General features: G+C 42.6%; 1 protein-coding gene across 1 annotated transcript in view; it reads right to left on the bottom strand.

The window, feature by feature from the left end:
• The window catches only part of LOC142074752 (secretory carrier-associated membrane protein 1-like), a 76,936-nt gene that overhangs the window by 37,354 nt on the left and 20,820 nt on the right, over nt 1-18,762 (bottom strand). The window contains exon 2 of the mRNA XM_075135620.1: nt 13,557-13,634. Coding sequence (XP_074991721.1) covers nt 13,557-13,634 — 78 coding nt within the window. The remainder of the gene's footprint in view (nt 1-13,556; nt 13,635-18,762) is intronic.

Below are 18,762 nucleotides of genomic sequence, written 5' to 3'. Positions count from 1 at the left end.
CTAGGCCGCGGTGGGAAAATTCTGAGTCATGCTGACAAGGGAGAAAAGAAAGTTATGCTGACCTTGCTCTGTGCAGATAAGCAACTTTGAGAAAGTACAGTATAAGAAAAACAGGATGGAACCCGGACCACGTAGCAGTAACCGAAAGTAGGAGGAATATGATAATGTAATTTTTAGAGCTAAGCCAATGATTGTGAGACAAGTGTGCATAAGGTAGAACTTAGTGTATAAATATGTGTAGGGTTTTACAATAAAGTTGAAGCTGGCCTTATCACTCACATTGAGTCGACTGCCTGCCTTCCCTCGCTCGTCGCAAGTGGCGCCCGAACAGGGACCCCCCATCCCTGTTTTCCACCGGACAGCGAGATCGGAGAAGCACTGGTAGCAGCGACCAGGGAGCAGAAGATCAGTAGACGCTGTCGCGGCGTGCCTGATCCGTGCTTGAACCCAGGATGATTAAAAGGGGGTTCGCCGTCCGATAGAAGGCTACCCGTGGGAAAAGGCTGCAAACGACCGGATAATTAAGAGGGTCAAGAGAAGCGCGCAATGGAAGTAGAGGTAGCCTTCGATATTTTAAAATGCTTTTTAGAAGAGCGGGGAGTAAGCCAATTAAAAGACCTGGCTGGGTTAATTGCGTTAGGGAAAGCGAAAGGGTTTTTTAAAGACCCTGAAAGTATGTTTGAAGTAGACGAGTGGCGTTCTTATGGAGATTGTTTGTGGGATCTAGTAATCGATGATGATAAATCAGCAAAAAAATTAATGAAATCTTGGAGAGATGTTATTAATTGTATAAAAAGATATAAAACTGAAAGGCAAATAGCTACAGCTGCCTCCGATCGGCTTGAGCAGTCCGATCCTGCCGCTGGACGTCTCACAGCAGGGGGTGACTACTTTTCACCTCCGCCTTCGGGAATTCCTGTTCCCGTTGTTCGCCGACCCTCTCGTCCCCCTCCTGATCCGCCGACAGAAAGGGCTTGTCCCTCCGCACCGCCGGGGGAAAGGGAGAGGGAGGGTCCAAGTGAAAATGAGAGGGTAGACAGTAGCGGACAGGAGACTGCTCAAGCTGAAAGTCTTCTAAAGGTCCCACCCCCCACCCCCCCCCACCCCCCCCATCCCCCCCCCACCCCCCCCTCCCATCCCAAGCTCATCAACAGCCGCGTTTAGTGCGGGTTAGTTGGGACAAAATAGCACGAGAAGCTGTTGAACAAAAGATTTTGATTTATTAGATCAAATTAGCCCTCAAGCCTTCCCGGTAATCTACCAGGTAGATAACGCGGGGGCTATGACTGGGGTGCATCAGGCCCTAGATTGGAAAATATTAAATCAATTGCGAAACACAGTTAATGTGCAAGGCAAATGCTAAACTATATCTGGGGTAGCGGAATGCTATGTCCAGAAGATATTAAGAACATAATGAGGCTTATTTTGAAGCAATCACAACAATTACTTTGGCAAGCTCACTGGCAAAGACTTTGTGAAATATCTGCGCGCTCACCCCAAGCCCCAAATGATCGTTTAGCTGGAGTAACTGTAGAACAACTAATGGGTATAGGTCCTTTTGCCTCTGTAGAAATGCAGATGCAAACTGGTCCAGACGTGTTGTTAGAATCTATGAAATTAGCACGAGAAGCCCTGCAGAAAGTTAAAACTACACCAGCTCCTCCCTCATATATGTCAATTAAACAAGGAAAAGAGGAGCCTTTTGCATCTTTTGTAGAGTCACAGACGCTATTGACCGTGCAGATATGGCAGATTTTATGAAAGGACCTTTGCTGAGACAGTGTGTATTAGAGAATTGTAATACTTATACGAAGGGCATCCTTGTCACCTTACCCTTAGACGCCACCATAGAAGTCATGTTAGAGCGAATGAGTAGAGTTCCTGTAGGAGCTCAAGCCATGTTAGTTGAAACAATCAGAGAACTAGGGGAAAAATTAGTCAAGGCGCAGGGACAGGCGTTTGCAGCTCTTGCCCCACTGAAGCCTCCGGATGCCCACCAAACTAAGACGACTGGCTGACGAGAGTATAAGTGCTTCCGATGTGGCTACCCAGGACATCTGCGTCGACAATGTCGGGAGCTGCCAGAACTGTCAAATGAATAATCATAATACTACGGTCTGCCGGCGTTCGGGAAACGGGAAACCGAGCGCCAAGAGCCGCAGCGCGCCGACACCAATCGCGGCTCCGGTCACCTTCAGGCCAACGGCAGCCCCCAACTAAACGACAGTGCAGAGATACCAGACGCCATTGCCCAGCTTCGACCAGCAACCCAACTTCGACCAGCAACCAGGGGGAGCCTCGGACTGGATCTGGCAACAGCAGTAGATGTCACGCTAATTGACGACCGGCCGCGAAAAATTGCTACAGGAATTAAAGGGCTCATAGTTATCAATGGACAATCTCATGGAGCGTTGTTGTTGGGGCGATCATCCAGTGGTCTCCAAGGACTTTTTATATTACCAGGACTTATCGATTGTGATTCAAAAACTCAGTACCCACATCGTTGACCGAGCAGTGGATCGTATTGACCCTGACTTACCTGTGGACTTAACCGTTTTGCACGGCCCCACACATTTTATTGGTGCACTCACGCAGTGCAAAAAGAAAAAGGGGGAGACTGTGAGAGTATTAGAATGGATATTTACTGGAATGCAACCAAAGACTACAATTCAAGATAACGACACGTTTGATTGGAATGTGCTAGATTGAATTTATAGCTGTTACTGCTGTTTAGCTATTAATTTGCAGGCTCTTTTGCTTGCCATGGGGCTTGCTTGCCTTAATGTGTATTAGAGTCTTGTGCTCGTTAGTGGCTGCTTTTTTGCTCTCGCTGCTTGCTGTACTGCTGCACTGCTTATCGTCTTACTGTGCTGTGCCTGGGAACATTCTGATAACAGCAATGGGGATGCGCCTGGGCCGGCAGATGGCCAGGGCATCGCTGCTGCTTCTGTGCTGCTGTGCTGGACAGGCTGGAACTGCAGCGTGAACTCGAATCAAAGGGACTGTGACCTGTGGCTGAGTCCATGCGGGACAGGACGCCCCGAGGCGTCTGTGACTGTGGATAAGCCCATGCCCAAGCAGCAGGAACCACCTGAACCAACGGAGGACAAACTTTACAAGGAGCAGCGCAAGTGCAGCAGTGACCCGACCTGAGCTGGCTTTGGTGCCCAGTAACTCCACGCAACGCACCACCTCTGCTGACCTGAGTGACCACCATAACAGATGGAGCCCAAAGTCATGGACTAAATGAACGCAGTGGACATTTTGTGTACATTTATGGATATTTTATGGACATTTTACAGGGGATTGTGCGGGCCTGTCCTACGTGTAGCCACCATGGGCCTGGTCTTGGAATCGGCGTGAATCCCAGGGGACTCGAGGCCAGAGAATTGTGGCAAGTGGATGTGACTCACGTTGCTGACTTTGGCAGACTGAGATATATACATGTTACGATTGACACCTATAGCAAATTTATATGGGCCACGGCACAAACAGGAGAACGAGCACTCCACGTAATGCGACATTTGACTAGTTGTTTTGCAGTCATGGGAGTGCCACAAACGATAAAAACTGACAATGGCCCTGCATACACAAGCGCCAAAGTGAAACATTTTTTCCAAACATGGGGAGTGCGACATACTACTGGTATTCCGCACTCACCCACGGGACAAGCTATCATTGAAAGGGCGCATCAAACGCTGAAACAATATTTGCAAAAAATTTAGGGAAATCTCAGATGTACAAGAAAGACTTGTTAAGACTCTTTTTGTGCTAAATCATTTATGTATTTTTGCAGATCAGAAAGAGCCACCAGCATGGGTGCATGGTTATCCTAAAGAAAATAAGGATGACAAGCCAGTTTTCGTTATGTATAGAGATCCAGCAACCGGACTGTGGAAAGGTCCAGCAGAAGTGAAGTATATGGGTAGAGGTTATATGTGTGTACTTACTCCCACAGGGCCGAAGTGGATTCCAAGCCGCTGGACCAAAGCTGCTGTTGCTGATGATGATCAATGCAGCTCTGCCCGTACTGGTCCCAGCGATGCCGTTGCCCAGCCGTGCGAACTTATGGGTGGCGTAGGCGAATAAAACTGGGACGACAGACTTTTGCCTGAGTTCAGCTACGGCAACTGAGCCCTTTAAAACATGTCTGATAGGCTTTCCTGAAATTATTGCCAGAGATTTTGATAATTGGACGTCTGTAACAGTTAATTGTATAAATGTTACTGTAGCAGATTGCTCGGTACAACTAATAAGAGCCCTAAATCACACTCTCCCTTGGGACCCCCAAGAAATTGACCTTTTGGGGTCAGAAAAAATTGGAAATGCAACTGATAATGTTACTACTCAGACATGTTTTGTGTTTGGCAGCTTTAGCCGCTTTGCCGCACAGGCCCAGACCTTTCAGTCATTGATCGGCATAAGCAGCCGCACTGATGATAACAACCCTTTTGTTAATACCACCGGTTGGACTGTTGTTTCACCTTTTACGAAAGGATTCGAAATAGGCCAATATTGTGGGAATTATAACGCTTCCAAAACATTCAGTGCCTATGGACGGAGTATGAAGGGAACCAATAACTCTTTGTGGAACAATGATATGGCCAAAGCTCTTCCCCCCGGATATTTTTTGATCTGTGGGGATCGAGCATGGCCTGGCATTCCAAAGAACGCCTTTGGAGGGCCTTGTTATGTAGGTAAATTAACTCTGCTCACAGTTAGCCGACAAAGTTGGCTTAATATAACTACAGTAGCGACAAATCGACACAAAAGGTCTATACATCAATTGCAGGCAGATTGTAACGACAATATAGAATTATGGTCAACCACAGCCAATGAATTTGCTTCCCTAGTGCCTAACATAGGCACTGCGCAAGCGCTGGCTTGGTATTTTATTAACAATTATAGTTATAGTAAAAATAGCATATCACTGTATTTTAAATAATGTTGTAAAAATGAACCACAATGTATTGGTGGTCCAAAAAGAAAAAGGGGGAAATGTTGGAGAAAGTTAGCCAGACTAGGCCGCGGTGGGAAAATTCTGAGTCATGCTGACAAGGGAGAAAAGAAAGTTATGCTGACCTTGCTCTGTGCAGATAAGCAACTTTGAGAAAGTACAGTATAAGAAAAACAGGATGGAACCCGGACCACGTAGCAGTAACCGAAAGTAGGAGGAATATGATAATGTAATTTTTAGAGCTAAGCCAATGATTGTGAGACAAGTGTGCATAAGGTAGAACTTAGTGTATAAATATGTGTAGGGTTTTACAATAAAGTTGAAGCTGGCCTTATCACTCACATTGAGTCGACTGCCTGCCTTCCCTCGCTCGTCGCAGTTCTTTGTACAACTAAAAAGGTAATACAAAGCAAAATTCCACAAGTTTATTCGCACAAGTGTCTCACATCAATTTCCAAATATACAGTAAGCACAGTTTTGCTCTAATTGCCATCTCTGAAGTTAGCTCAATTAAGAATTAAGCTAACTTCATAATTAAGAATTAAGCTAGCTTCATAAAAAAAGCTCCAAAACAATTCCAATAAAAATCTTTATTGGTATGTTAGCTAGCATACAGTAGGTTCTTTACAGTCTGAAATGGAGAAGTATTTGCAAGCTGTTGTATTGAAAAATTGTCTGAAATGGCATAAGTTCTGTTTTACGAGATCAAGAAGTCTAAAATTGGAGGCATTTTTAAGCCATTCTAGAAAGCAATAGCTCAGATTTAGAATCATAGAATCATAGAATCATACAGGTTGGAAAAGACCTCTAAGATCATTGAGTCCAACCGTCAACCCAACACACCATGCCCACTACACCATGTCCCTAAGGGCCTCATCTACACGTCTTTTAAATACCTCCAGGGATGGTGACTCCACCACTTCCCTGGGCAGCCTGTTCCAAGGCCTGACCACTCTTTCAGTAAAGAAATTTTTCCTAATGTTCAATCTAAACCTCCCTTGGCGCAACTTGAGGCCATTTCCTCTTGTCCTATCACTTGTTACTTGGGAGAAGAGACCAACACCCACCTCGCTACAACCTCCTTTCAGGTAGTTGTAGAGCGCGATGAGGTCTCCCCTCAGCCTCCTCTTCTCCAGGCTAAACAACCCCAGTTCCCTCAGCCGCTCCTCATAAGGCTTGTTCTCCAGGCCCTTCACCAGCTTCGTTGCCCTCCTCTGGACACGCTCCAGCACCTCCATGTCCTTCTTATAGTGAGGGGCCCAAAACTGAACACAGTATTCGAGGTGCGGCCTCACCAGTGCCGAGTACAGGGGCACGATCACCTCCCTGCTCCTGCTGGCCACACTATTTCTGATACAGGCCAGGATGCCGTTGGCCTTCTTGGCCACCTGAGCACACTGCCGGCTCATGTTCAGCCGGCTGTCAACCAGTACCCCCAGGTCCTTTTCCTCTGGGCTGCTTTCCAGCCACTCTTCCCCAAGCCTGTAGCGTTGCCTGGGGTTGTTGTGGCCGAAGTGCAGGACCCGGCACTTGGCCTTGTTGAATCTCATACAGTTGGCCTCGGCCCATCGATCCAGCCTGTCCAGGTCCCTCTGCAGAGCCTTCCTGCCCTCCAGCAGATCAACACTCCCGCCCAACTTGGTGTCGTCTGCAAACTTACTGAGGGAGCACTCGATCCCCTCGTCCAGATCATTGATGAAGATATTGAACAGGACCGGCCCCAGTACTGAGCCCTGGGGAACACCGCTCGTGACCGGCCGCCAACTGGATTTAACTCCGTTCACCACAACTCTCTGGGCTCGGCCGTCCAGCCAGTTTTTTACCCAGCGAAGAGTGCACCTGTCTAGGCCGTGAGCCGCCAGCTTCTCTAGGAGAATGCTGTGGGAGACAGTGTCAAAGGCCTTACTGAAGTCCAGGTAGACCACATCCACTGCCTTTCCCTCATCCACTAGGCGGGTCACCTGGCCATAGAAGGAGATCAGGTTGGTCAAGCAGGACCTGCCTTCCATGAACCCGTGCTGGCTGGGCCTGATCCCCTGGTTGTCCCGCACATGGCTCATGAGCACCCTCAAAATGAACCGCTCCATGATCTTCCCCGGCACCGAGGTCAGGCTGACCGGTCTGTAGTTCCCCGGATCCTCCCTCCGGCCCTTCTTGTAGATGGGAGTCACATTGGCGAGCCTCCAGTCGTCCGGGACCTCCCCGCTTAACCAGGACTGCTGGTAAATGATGGAGAGTGGCTCGGCAAGCTCCTCCGCCAGCTCCCTCAGTACCCTCGGGTGGATCCCATCCGGCCCCATAGACTTGTGAACGTCCAGGTGGCATAGCAGGTCATGAACTTCATCCTCTTGAATTATGGGGGGTTTATCCTGCTCGTCGTCCCTGTCTTCCAGGTTTTAAAAAGGTTGGCAAGGGACATCCATTTAATACAGACAAAAATTTTATATAGTAAGTGTAAATGTAAATCTTACTGAGGAAATACTATTACCAAGTGGTCAGATTAGAACTAGTTATAGGAGCAATTGATTTGCTATTTAGAACCAAAAGTAAACATCCACTTTCTAAGGTCACCTCAAATGTTTTATCAGCACAAAAGATGCAAGTGGGAGAGAGAGACTTGGTCAATAACTATCAAAATCCTGAAGATGTCAAACTAGGTAACTGCAGGAACTAGTTTTGAGAAGTAATGGACATTTCATAAAGTCACTGAGATCCATAACTATTAAATAAGCAGAACAGGAATTCTCATCGTTCAGTATACTTTTGTCTCTCTATGTTATTTTGAGTTTTATTGACATAGGATTTCTAGGAATAAAAATTGCTGAGGCAGCTTTGAAAGAAACCAGTGAATCTGGCATTTGCCAGGTAACTCCTTTAACCTCGATGAACATCTTATGCAGTTCATACCAGAGCATCCCAAAATCTACTGTGCCTTCTTTTGTCTCAGAAGTAGATGGGTTCTCAGGTGGCTTCAGGGCAGCAGAAGTCAAGCCTCTTCCTTCCCCTCTCAAATTTAACAGTTCAATCCATCCTTCTGGAACCTAGAAGACTTGGCCCCACATCAGGCATAATGAAAATTTTAAACCAAGACTTGATCAGTGCTTCTTACCTGAGAAGAATGTCACAGTCACCCTGTAAGAATTCTTTCATTTCCTAATCTCATACTTACTGAAGCAAAGTCTGGCTTATCCACATATCAGGCTAATGCTGTAGAATCCTGCCCTAATTAATACATAATTTACTATGTATAAGAAATGAAACAGATACATTTTGATTCCCTTATTGATCAGCATACACATGGGATCGCTGGGAAAAGATGCTGCTGCTTTTATTACACAGCATGTTACTTGTTGGAACACAGAAAACTAATTAGATATTAGGGGGAAAAAAATTCACTGCAAGAACTGCCAAACACTGGGACAGGTTGCCCAGTGAGGTCACAGGATCTCCATCCCTGGATATATTCAAAACTCACCAGGACAAGATGCTGAGCAATGTGACTTAGTGACCAACTTTGAATAGGGGGGATTGAAAAAGACAACCTCCAGAGGTCCCTTGCAACCTATGACTTGGCACTTATTTTGTCATACCTGTCTGTCCATGGGGTGTTGGTTGCCTGTCCAAGTGCTATTGGTGGCTTAGGGATTTGGGTATGGAAGAGAGATACCTGACTGACTTAGAGCCTAGATAGGACTGACAAGACATTCGCAGCAAGACAGATGGTTGGCAATTCTGTCTTCTTAAGGGTGTAACTCTAATTACTCAGACTTGTGTTGTGAGGACTGCAATAACCTCCAGCCATCACTGAATAATATATCATATCATGATATACCACCCACATTTGGCCAGGGGAATCAAGTCGACTGTTTTTAGAGAGACTTTACTTCACAGATCCATGGTCTTTGTCCCTCACTGACAGATTATGATAAGATACTTATATCCTGAAATTCAACCAACCTCTCTCTACAGCACCCTTTTTTGTACCCCAAATGGTACTTCTGGGATAGATCTTTTTATTTCATGCCTTGCTGTCACAGCTGCACTAGGAGAAAAAGCAAATTAGTATGACCTCTCCTGAAGAGAAGAGGTTGGCTGGAGATAAATGCTCAAAAGAAGTTCTCTTGAATAGATTTTCCCATGTGGGTGAAGTAGTTTATTCACCAGGAGTGGGGGGGGAAGACTTCCAAAAGAAGCCAGGTGTAGCCAATCAATCTGATTTCCTATAAACACTTCACTGTGTGTGGATGCAAGACAGAAGGAGAGGAGCTGTCCAGGAATTTACTGAAAAAAATCCATTGAAATATGCCTCTTAAAACCACCACCACCAACAACAACAAAAAAAAACCACCTCTAGTAATGAATTTTTTCAAAGTTTTAATGTATCAGTTTGAAAGTGCATGCTATATGCATTATTGTGTCTATACATGTTATACATATATACACACAGTGCTCAGAGGAGTTCAACCTGCATTAGCAATACTTGTAGAAACTGGAAGAGTTTAAAAGCCTTCTTTAACAGTAGTTTCATTAAATGATGAAGCAGAAATACTAATTGTCTAATCTCATCTGTTCCTTGTTGTTTTCAGAAACATGAAAAAAGACAGTCTTCTCCATGACGACTGTTAGAGCTGGAGACAAAACCACTGAAGATGCAGGCAATGATATTTAATCTGACATTTATCCCATCACTGAAAACTTTGTTTGGTTTAACAAACAAAAATAAGACAAGCTTTGAAATTTGATAAGAAGCCAAAAAAGACAGACTCCTGATTTCTCATGTTAGATATCAAGACCTAAAGTCTCCTATGCCCATTCATTTTCGTCATTATGTCTTACATGTTATTTTCCTACCAAATTTCCCACTGCAGATGTGAAGGATGTAAGTTGACAGAGAAAAGGCGAATGCACTGAAATACTAATAAAAAAAATAAATAATTAGAAATACTGGAGGAGAGGATAATACAATTTACTTTTTTTTTTTTCTGTCCTATCCTGATAACCAAGAAAGAAATAATAGGCAGCATCTCCCTTGGCAAAGGGAGAACACAACTGAGCTAAGATAATCAATGTCAGTATTCAGAGTTTGAAGTCACTTTCTCACAGAAGAAACATATCCCTGCCTGGATTTGCAATGGAGAAATATTTGTGCAGTCCAGAATGTTTTATTAACTTGAATTTGGAGGAAAGGGGGGAAGAAGGTTAATGCTGTGTTAATGCTATAGACTGCAAGATACCATCTTAGCATTAGCCAAGATGTATAAACAGGAAAAATTTGGATTTCTAATTGAAGCATACCATTCTCAGCTTCCTTAAAAACTACAACTACACACTGGTACTTGTAGTGAAACACAAACATCATTTAAAGTCTTACAGGCCAGTGATTCTCAAACTGAAGAGCACAAATCTCCAGGACATATTTTGCTACCACCAGGATATATCCTTTCTGCTCGCTGGTGCCATTATGGTTTTCAAATGTTAGAAGTAGGATTACCTGCACAAAACTGTTCAAGGCGGCTCAGCTTCCCAACAAAGGTAGAACAAACAGCAGCAGCAAATCCAAGCCACTGGAAACTAACTGCATGTTTTTGCTCTGAGCAGCACACAAAATACAGAGTAATTTCTATCCCTACCCTGATGGGCATTGTAATCTTCCAAGTCTAATATTCACAGGCCCTGCTTTCTACCTCTGTTCATCCAATCCTTAAAGGCATTCAATTCCACTTTATCTTCCCTTACTCCTGTTACATACATTTGTACACGCATAGTATGCCCTTCTCTTGTACACAAAGCTGGTAGGAAAAGAGGTGAGCACATGGAATTGTGAGCATATCCTCAGGTATCTGTCCTGGTTTCGGCTGGGATAGGGTTAAATTTCTTCCTAGTGCTGTGTTTTGGATTTAGTATGAGGAGAATGTTGATAACACACTGATGTTTTCAGTTGTTGCTAAGTGCCCTCCTAGTCCAAGGACAGCTCCCATGCCTACTGACTGAGCTAGGTACACAAGATGGGAGGGAACATAATCAGGACAGCCAGCCCAGCTGGCCAACGGGGTATTCCATACCATGTGACGTCATGCTCAGTATATGAAGGGTAGGCGTGATCCAGGAAGTAGCGATCGCTACTTGGTTATCGGTCAGCGCGGGTGGTGAGCAATTGCATTGTGCATCACTCATTTTGTATATTCTATTATTATTATTATTATTATTATTATTATTATTTTCCCTTTTCTGTTCTATTAAACTGTCTTTATCTCAACCCACGAGTTTTTCTCACTCTCACCCTTCCGATTCTCTCCCCATCCCACTGTGGTGGTGGGGGGAAGTGAGCGAGCGGTTGCGTGGTATTTGGCTGCCTGCCAGGTTAAACCATGACAGTATCTAAGCTCATTCCTGCAAATGCATATAATTATGGAATATTTCTTTACATATTCAGCATCCACAAGATACAGAAAGAGGAAGGGGAGTATAATCTAAAGGTTGATTATTACTGCACTCTTAGCTGAATATATACTTTACTGAAAAGAAAGCCTGCACAAGTTCCTTTTTTTCCTCTGCAGAAAGAACTGCTCATTCAATAGACAGTTTTTATGAATTTGGTAACATCCCATAGATTATTAATTGAATCACAGTGCATGAACATAGCACATATTCAGTAGATCTGAACACTGACTTCAAGATTTCTCCCATCCTCCCAATTTTTCTGTATGAGTGACATCTGTAATGAGTGATTAGAATTTTTTATATATGCACAGCTGACTGTTAGAAGCCAGATAACCTTAGCCATATACTTCAGTTTTCCTTTTCCTACAGAGCTGCATGTTAAAATAAGTAGATAAGTAATAAAAAAAGTCAGAGTAGCTCTAGATTTTTTTTTAAACAAGACCTACTGTTTTTAAACAGACCTACCTGACATTTATAACTTATTGTCTGTATAAAGCAATTTTGAAACTCTTCAAGCTTCAGAAAAATAAATCAAATACAATTGGTGGTATTGTGAGTTAGAAGAAAAAAATTTAGAGAATTATTTAATATTGTTGCTAGCTCAAAAAAAAAAAGCAAAAAAAAAAAAGCAGCTTCTTTCAGTCTAGCATTTTAACGCTGCATGAAACCTTACTGTTGCATTGCAAAGACAAATACCAACATTCCCTATCAGCACTACCAGATTTGCCATAGGAAATATAAACCTACGTTTGAAAAATATAGTATTTGAATGTTTATAAATTATACTGACAGACAGTAATCATCCATACATTTTGCAGATCTTGCACAAGATTTTCACTATCAAAAGTAACCACTGAGAAATGCTGTTACAGTATGAATTTACTACCCCTTTCCTTGTATTCCCCCCCACCCTCCCGGGTGAAAATAAGCACAAGGTAAATTACAACTACACAAATCAGAGGCAAAAAACAACTGTGTTTCTCAGACATAAATTATTCCTTTTAGTACAGCACAACTATTCATAGCTTGTGGACTGTTACTTAAATGCAATGTTTTTCTTATTCTGAACAGCACTTTCATAAGTACAATGGAAATCAAAAGCAAGACACTGAGGAAGCATGCCACATTCACACACTTTAAAGCAAGTAAAATTTAGAAAAGCATAAAGACAGACTGCCAGAAGTCTTACTGAACAGAGGAAAGACTCAATTCTGTTTTGGCCCCCTTTCAGGGAGCCACCTTTCCTTAAGGGGTCAAAGTTCACTTAAGTCAACCTACCCACTGAATCCTCCAAATACTTTATGGGACTATCTGTCCTTACACATCTTCCATTACCTCTAGCTAGCCCTTGACATAGAATATCTCAAGTTGGAAGGGACCCATAAGGATCATCGAGTCCAACTCCCTGCTTCTCGCAGGACTACCTAACACTAAACCATATGACTAAGAGCATCGTCCAGAGGCTCCTTGGAATTCTGACAGGCTTGGTGCCGTGACCACTTCCCTGGGGAGCCTGTTCCAGTGACCGACCACCCTCTCAGTGAAGAGCCTTTTCCTAATGTCCAATCTGAACTTCCCCTGATGCAGCTTCATTCCATTTCCACGTGTCCTATCGCTGGTCACCAGAGAGAGGAGATCAGCACCTCCCCCTCCGCTGCCCCCCTTGAGGAAGTTGTGGACTGCGATGAGGTCACCCCTCAGCCTTCTCTTCTCCAAGCTGAACAAGCCAAGTGACCTCAGCCGCTCCTCATAAGTCTTGCCCTCGAGACCTTTCACCATCTTGGTCGCCCTCCTCTGGACACACTCTAATAGCTTGACGTCCTTCTTATATTGAGGCGTCTAAAACTGCACACAGTACTCGAGGTGGAGCCGCACCAGTGCAGCGTAGAGGGGGACAATCACCTCCCTCGACCGGCTAGCTATGCTGTGCTTGATGCACCCCAGGACACGGTTGGCCCTTTTGGCTGCCAGGGCACACTGTTGATTCATATTCAACTTGCCATCAACCAAAACCCCCAGATCTCTTTCTGCGGGGCTGCTCTCCAGCCTCTCGTCCCCCAATTTGTATGTTTTACATCAGTCCCAAACTCTGAAAACAATACCCCACAAATCTTGCCTAAAAAGATTAACAGCATTATTAATAAATAAATGTGCTTACTGTTCTTGAATCAGAGAAAGGATTGTACTCATCTAGCCCTGGAGGAACATTTCTTGTCACTTGTGTAACAGAAGGATCCTAGAAGAGAAAACAGTTCTGTAAATGTATGCATATGTATACAAGCAATGAGTCAACACACATCATTATATCATATAAAACTCTAAAAAAGTTTGTTTTCACTAAAAAAGCCTGTAAATATCCACCTCTTTCTCTGTCCCCGAAATGACATCATTCCATCCTGAGCTTCTTATAAAACTAGATTAACACAATCTAAAAGAAACTCCATCTGTCATACATTTGATTTATAAGGGAAAAAGCTCTCAATAGAGAAGGGAAGAAAACTGTATCCTGCTATGTTGACCACTGGACTCCACAACTATACACCCAAAGAGCACGACAGAAGAAAAGAGCTTTCTGTAAACTCTTGGTTTTCCCTACCCAGAAGTACCTCCAACACCTTCAGGACTAGGAAAAGCATGTCAGAAAAATGAAGCTGAGGAAACTGTCCCATAAAGTCAAAAGCACCTCTGGTTCAGCTTCTACCTGAACTGGTAAAATTAAGAAAAAGGTGTAATTTTTTCCTCCAGTGAACTCTACAGTAAAAAAAGACTGCTTAAGGTTTAGCTTGAGAAAGCAACTTCAGGAATGAAACATTTCTCTGTGCTAGAGACAGGCAGGCTTGATTCTGCAGAAGAGCAGAAGTGCCCACTATCATAGACCACACTAACTTCATATGAAGAAGAATTGTACATATTTCATGTGATGCCTAGTTCCACTATGTTGTTTCTATGGCTTCATTTAAGGTTTTTGCATCTTCAGAACATAAGAATGGATGAAAGGAGGGTTTTCTTGAAAATTAAGAAATCCACTTATTTGATATAGTTAGTTACATTTATATTTACATAAATACACAAAACAAGTGCACAATATTTCATATGTATATCAAACATACAAAATAGCTATAAATATACTATTTACTTATTTATAACTGCTATGTATATATACACACATATTTTCTTAATTTCAACAATCTAGTTCAACATTAGAAAACAAACCAGAGCTGATAAAGACTGGGACGAAGATAAGTATTTACATTTATATACATTTACATTTATATTTCCTCTTAAGACCGCTAAATTTAAAACCTCAATATTTGTCTAATTTAAAAAAAAAATACAGTAAGTGACTTAATCTACACTTAAATAAATACAAAAACTATTAAGCTACTGAAAAATAAAATCTAGATTCTTAGAATCAACATCTATTACAGCATTATCTTAGTCTTGACAGCAGTAGCTTAATCTACAGGTGCAGGAATAGTATTTTCTTAATGGCTGCAGTCAACTTGTTTATAGCTAGAGAAAAAAATAGGGAAGAATGTCTATCAACTCTAAAATCCTGAAGGATACAGCAAATGAGAACAAGTGTTCTTTCACTAGCTATAGTCACAAATGTATTAAAATGAGACAAATAAAAAAAACTTTGACTATAAAAAAGTTTAAGACAAGAAAAGCATTGCTTCAAAAATTCAAAAATTATGTTGCATATTTTAATCAAATTCATGTGCATACGTGTGCATAAAAACTACCCTTCTGTTCACATAAATTGCTACCACTTCTGGCTAAAGCACACATTTAGCTGCAAAGCAGTATTTTAACGGTGACTGAACAAGAAACAACCTTTCTCTAAATGAATACAAAACATTACATGTAATTTAAAAATCAGCTTTCCTGCATTTGATTTATACCATAATTAGTGATTTCAATAAAGCCATTCTGGTGACAGTCTCCCCCACAAGTGTGCCATATTTTTAGTTACCATCCTAGATTTGAATGCACTGTTCCAACTAAAATCTCATCAGGTCTTGCATAAACTGATGGACTAACTTCTTGTAACATGTCCTTTCATTAAATGACTGGCACAAAATATTGTGCAGATGAACAACAAAAATAAGGGAAAGTGTGTATGGGGAGAGAATATTTGTTGTAAAATTCAGCTACAAATCATTTGAAACACTGAATAAAAAGATCATAAAACTAAGGAAAGAATGAAATCTGATATCTGAATTAGGCATTAGTTCACTAGACTTGTTAGTACAAGATCAAAAAAGATGAACTTCTTAAAACAAAAGTTAATACAAACAAGACAATTTCATAATTCAATATACAGGATGGTAGAAAGTTGTATACAGCTGGAAACTTTTAACTTACTGCGGTGGGTCCATGCCAGCCAGCAGCTAAGCCCCCACCCAGTTGCTCACTCACTCCCCAGTGGGACAGGGGAGAGAATTGGAAGGGCAAAAGCAAGTAAAACTTGTGGGTGTTGAGAAAAAGGCGGGGGGGGCAGAAAAAAAAAAAAAAAAAAAAAAAAAACAAAAACCCACAAAAAAAACCAAAACACAAAACAACCCACAAGTGATACAAAGGCAATCACTCACCACCTCCCACCAGCAGACAGATGATGCCCAGCCAGCCTCTGAGCAATGATTACTTTGGAACACCACCACCAATGCTATCGCCAAACATGACACTATATGGCATGGAATATCTCTTTGGTCAGTTGTGGTCAGCTGTCCTGGCTGTGTCCCCTCCCAACCTCTTGCCCACCCCCAGCCTACTCTCGGGTGGGGAAGCAGAGTGCGAAACAGAGAAGGCCTTGATGCTGTACAAGCACTGTTCAGTAACAGCTGAAACACTGGTGCCTTACCAGCACTGGTTTGGTCACAAATCTAAAACATAGCACCATAAGGGTTGCAATGAAAAAGATTAACTCCATCCTAACCAGACACAGTACACTTATTCTAGCCTTTACATGTTAGTGTAAATTAGCAGAGCATAAAATACTCTGTTCTTTGCTCATGCTTTCAGTATGGTACCCCTTCCACAAATGTTCTCATATCATTGCCTCTTCCACACATAAAAATGTTCAAGTGTAGATGCATATCAAACTAGTGATAGCTAACCATCAGCCATACAGTGAAATAGTATGCCTACATTATTAAAACTCGAATAGCACTTAGTACTTTTAGTTACTTAAAAAGCACATTTCAACACTAAACTTCTGTGTTTGAAGAGTGCACTACTAACTAAATAACTCAGCCCTACTAACCAAATAACTCAGCACGACTGTGCCAGTGAAGGACAAAAAAATCTAGTTATTCAAAAAATTGCATATCAGACTCATGAGGCAGCCACTGAACAGCAGCAGATTTCCAAAAAGCAGGAAAAAGTGGTCAAATTCAGAAGATCAGTCTATATTTAGAAATAAGATATGCAAACAATGATAAATATCTGATGAAAAAAAGCCTTTTTACTGAGTCTTTTAGGGAAGACCGGGGAACAAAGTTTCTTAGATCTCTTCAGACAGCTATTGTGACATTCTAACACTGACTAATAAGAATGATAGGAAACGTATGCTGAGCTAAACAAGCTTACTACATCAAAAGTCTTACTTCTTTCCAGAAGTTCTATGTTTAAACACACACAGCGAGTACAACAAGATGCCCTCCATCAGAAGTCTATTCTGCTTTTGAATTAACAATTGCTATACTTCTGACAAATACTGCTATTGTTTGCAAAAGTAGCAGCAGTTCTGGAAAAAAAAGAACCAACCAAACAAAAAAAAAACACCACAAAAAAAACACCAAAAAACAAACTGAATGACTCAGAGGACATTCAACATCAGCTCCATATAAGAAAAGTTTCATTACCTAGTAAAAAAAAAAATTATGGTTGTATTGAAATACACAAATTGAACGCCACCATGCCAAGTAGCATTCAAATTCTGGTCTCAGAAAACCTCAATTACACAGTCTGGACTTCAATAGAAGTCCATGGGCTGATCTCTTCCACAAGCTGGAAGACTTAAGGGGAAGTAAACCACAGATCACAGGAAAAGAAGAGTAACTTCATAGTTGAAGGCAGCAAATACCAGCCTGGATATCCACATCTCTCCTCTAATGGTTTAACCTGGCAGGCAGCCAAACTCCACGCAGCCGCTTGCTCGCTCCACCTCCCCAGGTGGGAGAGGGAGAGAATCGGAAGGGGAAGAGTGAGAAAAACTCGTGGGTTGAGATAAACACAGTTTAATAGAACAGAAAAAGGGAAAATAATGATAATAAATAATGATAGAATATACAAAATGAGTGATGCACAATGCAATTACTCACCACCCGCGCTGACCGATAACCAAGTAGTGAACGCTACTTCCTGGATCACGCCAACCATTCATATACTGAGCATGACGTCACATGGTATGGAATATCCCGTTGGCCAGCTGGGCCAGCTGTCCCAGCTATGCTCCCTCCCAGCCTCTTATGCACTTTGCAAAGCATGGGAAGCTAAAGAGTCCTTGACTAGCAGGGTACTTAGCAGAAACTGAAAACATCAGTGTGTTATCAATATTCTTCTCATACTAAATCCAAAACACAGCACTAGGAAAAAATTTAACTCTATCCCAGTGTCGTGGTTTAACCCCAGCCAGCAAATAAACCCCACGCAGCTGCTCGCTCATACCCCAACTCCGGTGGGATGGGGGAGAGAATCGTGAGGGCACAAGTAGGAAAACTCCCGGGTTGAGATAAAAACAGTTTAATAATCGAAATAAAACAAAATGGAACAGTAAAAAAAACAATGAGAACAAAAACAATAACAGAATATACTAAGCAGGCAACACACAATGCAACTGCTTGCCGACCGCGTGTCACGAATGGGGGGCGAGCCCCGTCCCATGCCTGGTTTTTATACTGAGCATGATGTCACATGGTATGGAATACCCCATTGGCCAGCTGAGTCCAACACCCCGGCTGTGCTCCCCGCCCCAGCTTGCCCTGCACCTGGCAGGGCATGGGAGGCCGAAAAAAGAAACAAAAAGTCCCGGGTACAAGCACCACCCAGCAACAACCAAAGCATCAATGGGCCATCAACACTCCTCTCATACCAAACCCAAAACACAGCACACCCCCCAAGCTACTGGGAGGAAAGTTAACTCTGTCCCAGCTGGAACCAGGACAATATCCAACCATTATTCTATACCATCTACATCATGCCCAGGTCTCACATTTTCCAATACATTCCAACTAGTCATCACCACCTTTCTTGTCTTTATATATATATATACACACATATATACACATATACACACACAGAGAGATATCATTCCCTTAGTCTATGGGCCATCCCTCTAAAATGTCCATTGAGTTCATTTA

This window comes from Calonectris borealis, chromosome W (genome assembly GCF_964195595.1).
Source record: "Calonectris borealis chromosome W, bCalBor7.hap1.2, whole genome shotgun sequence".
In the NCBI taxonomy this organism is placed as follows: Eukaryota; Metazoa; Chordata; class Aves; order Procellariiformes; family Procellariidae; genus Calonectris; species Calonectris borealis.
Note: the sequence above shows the minus strand (reverse complement) of the source record. Positions and strands in the feature narration are given on the sequence as shown.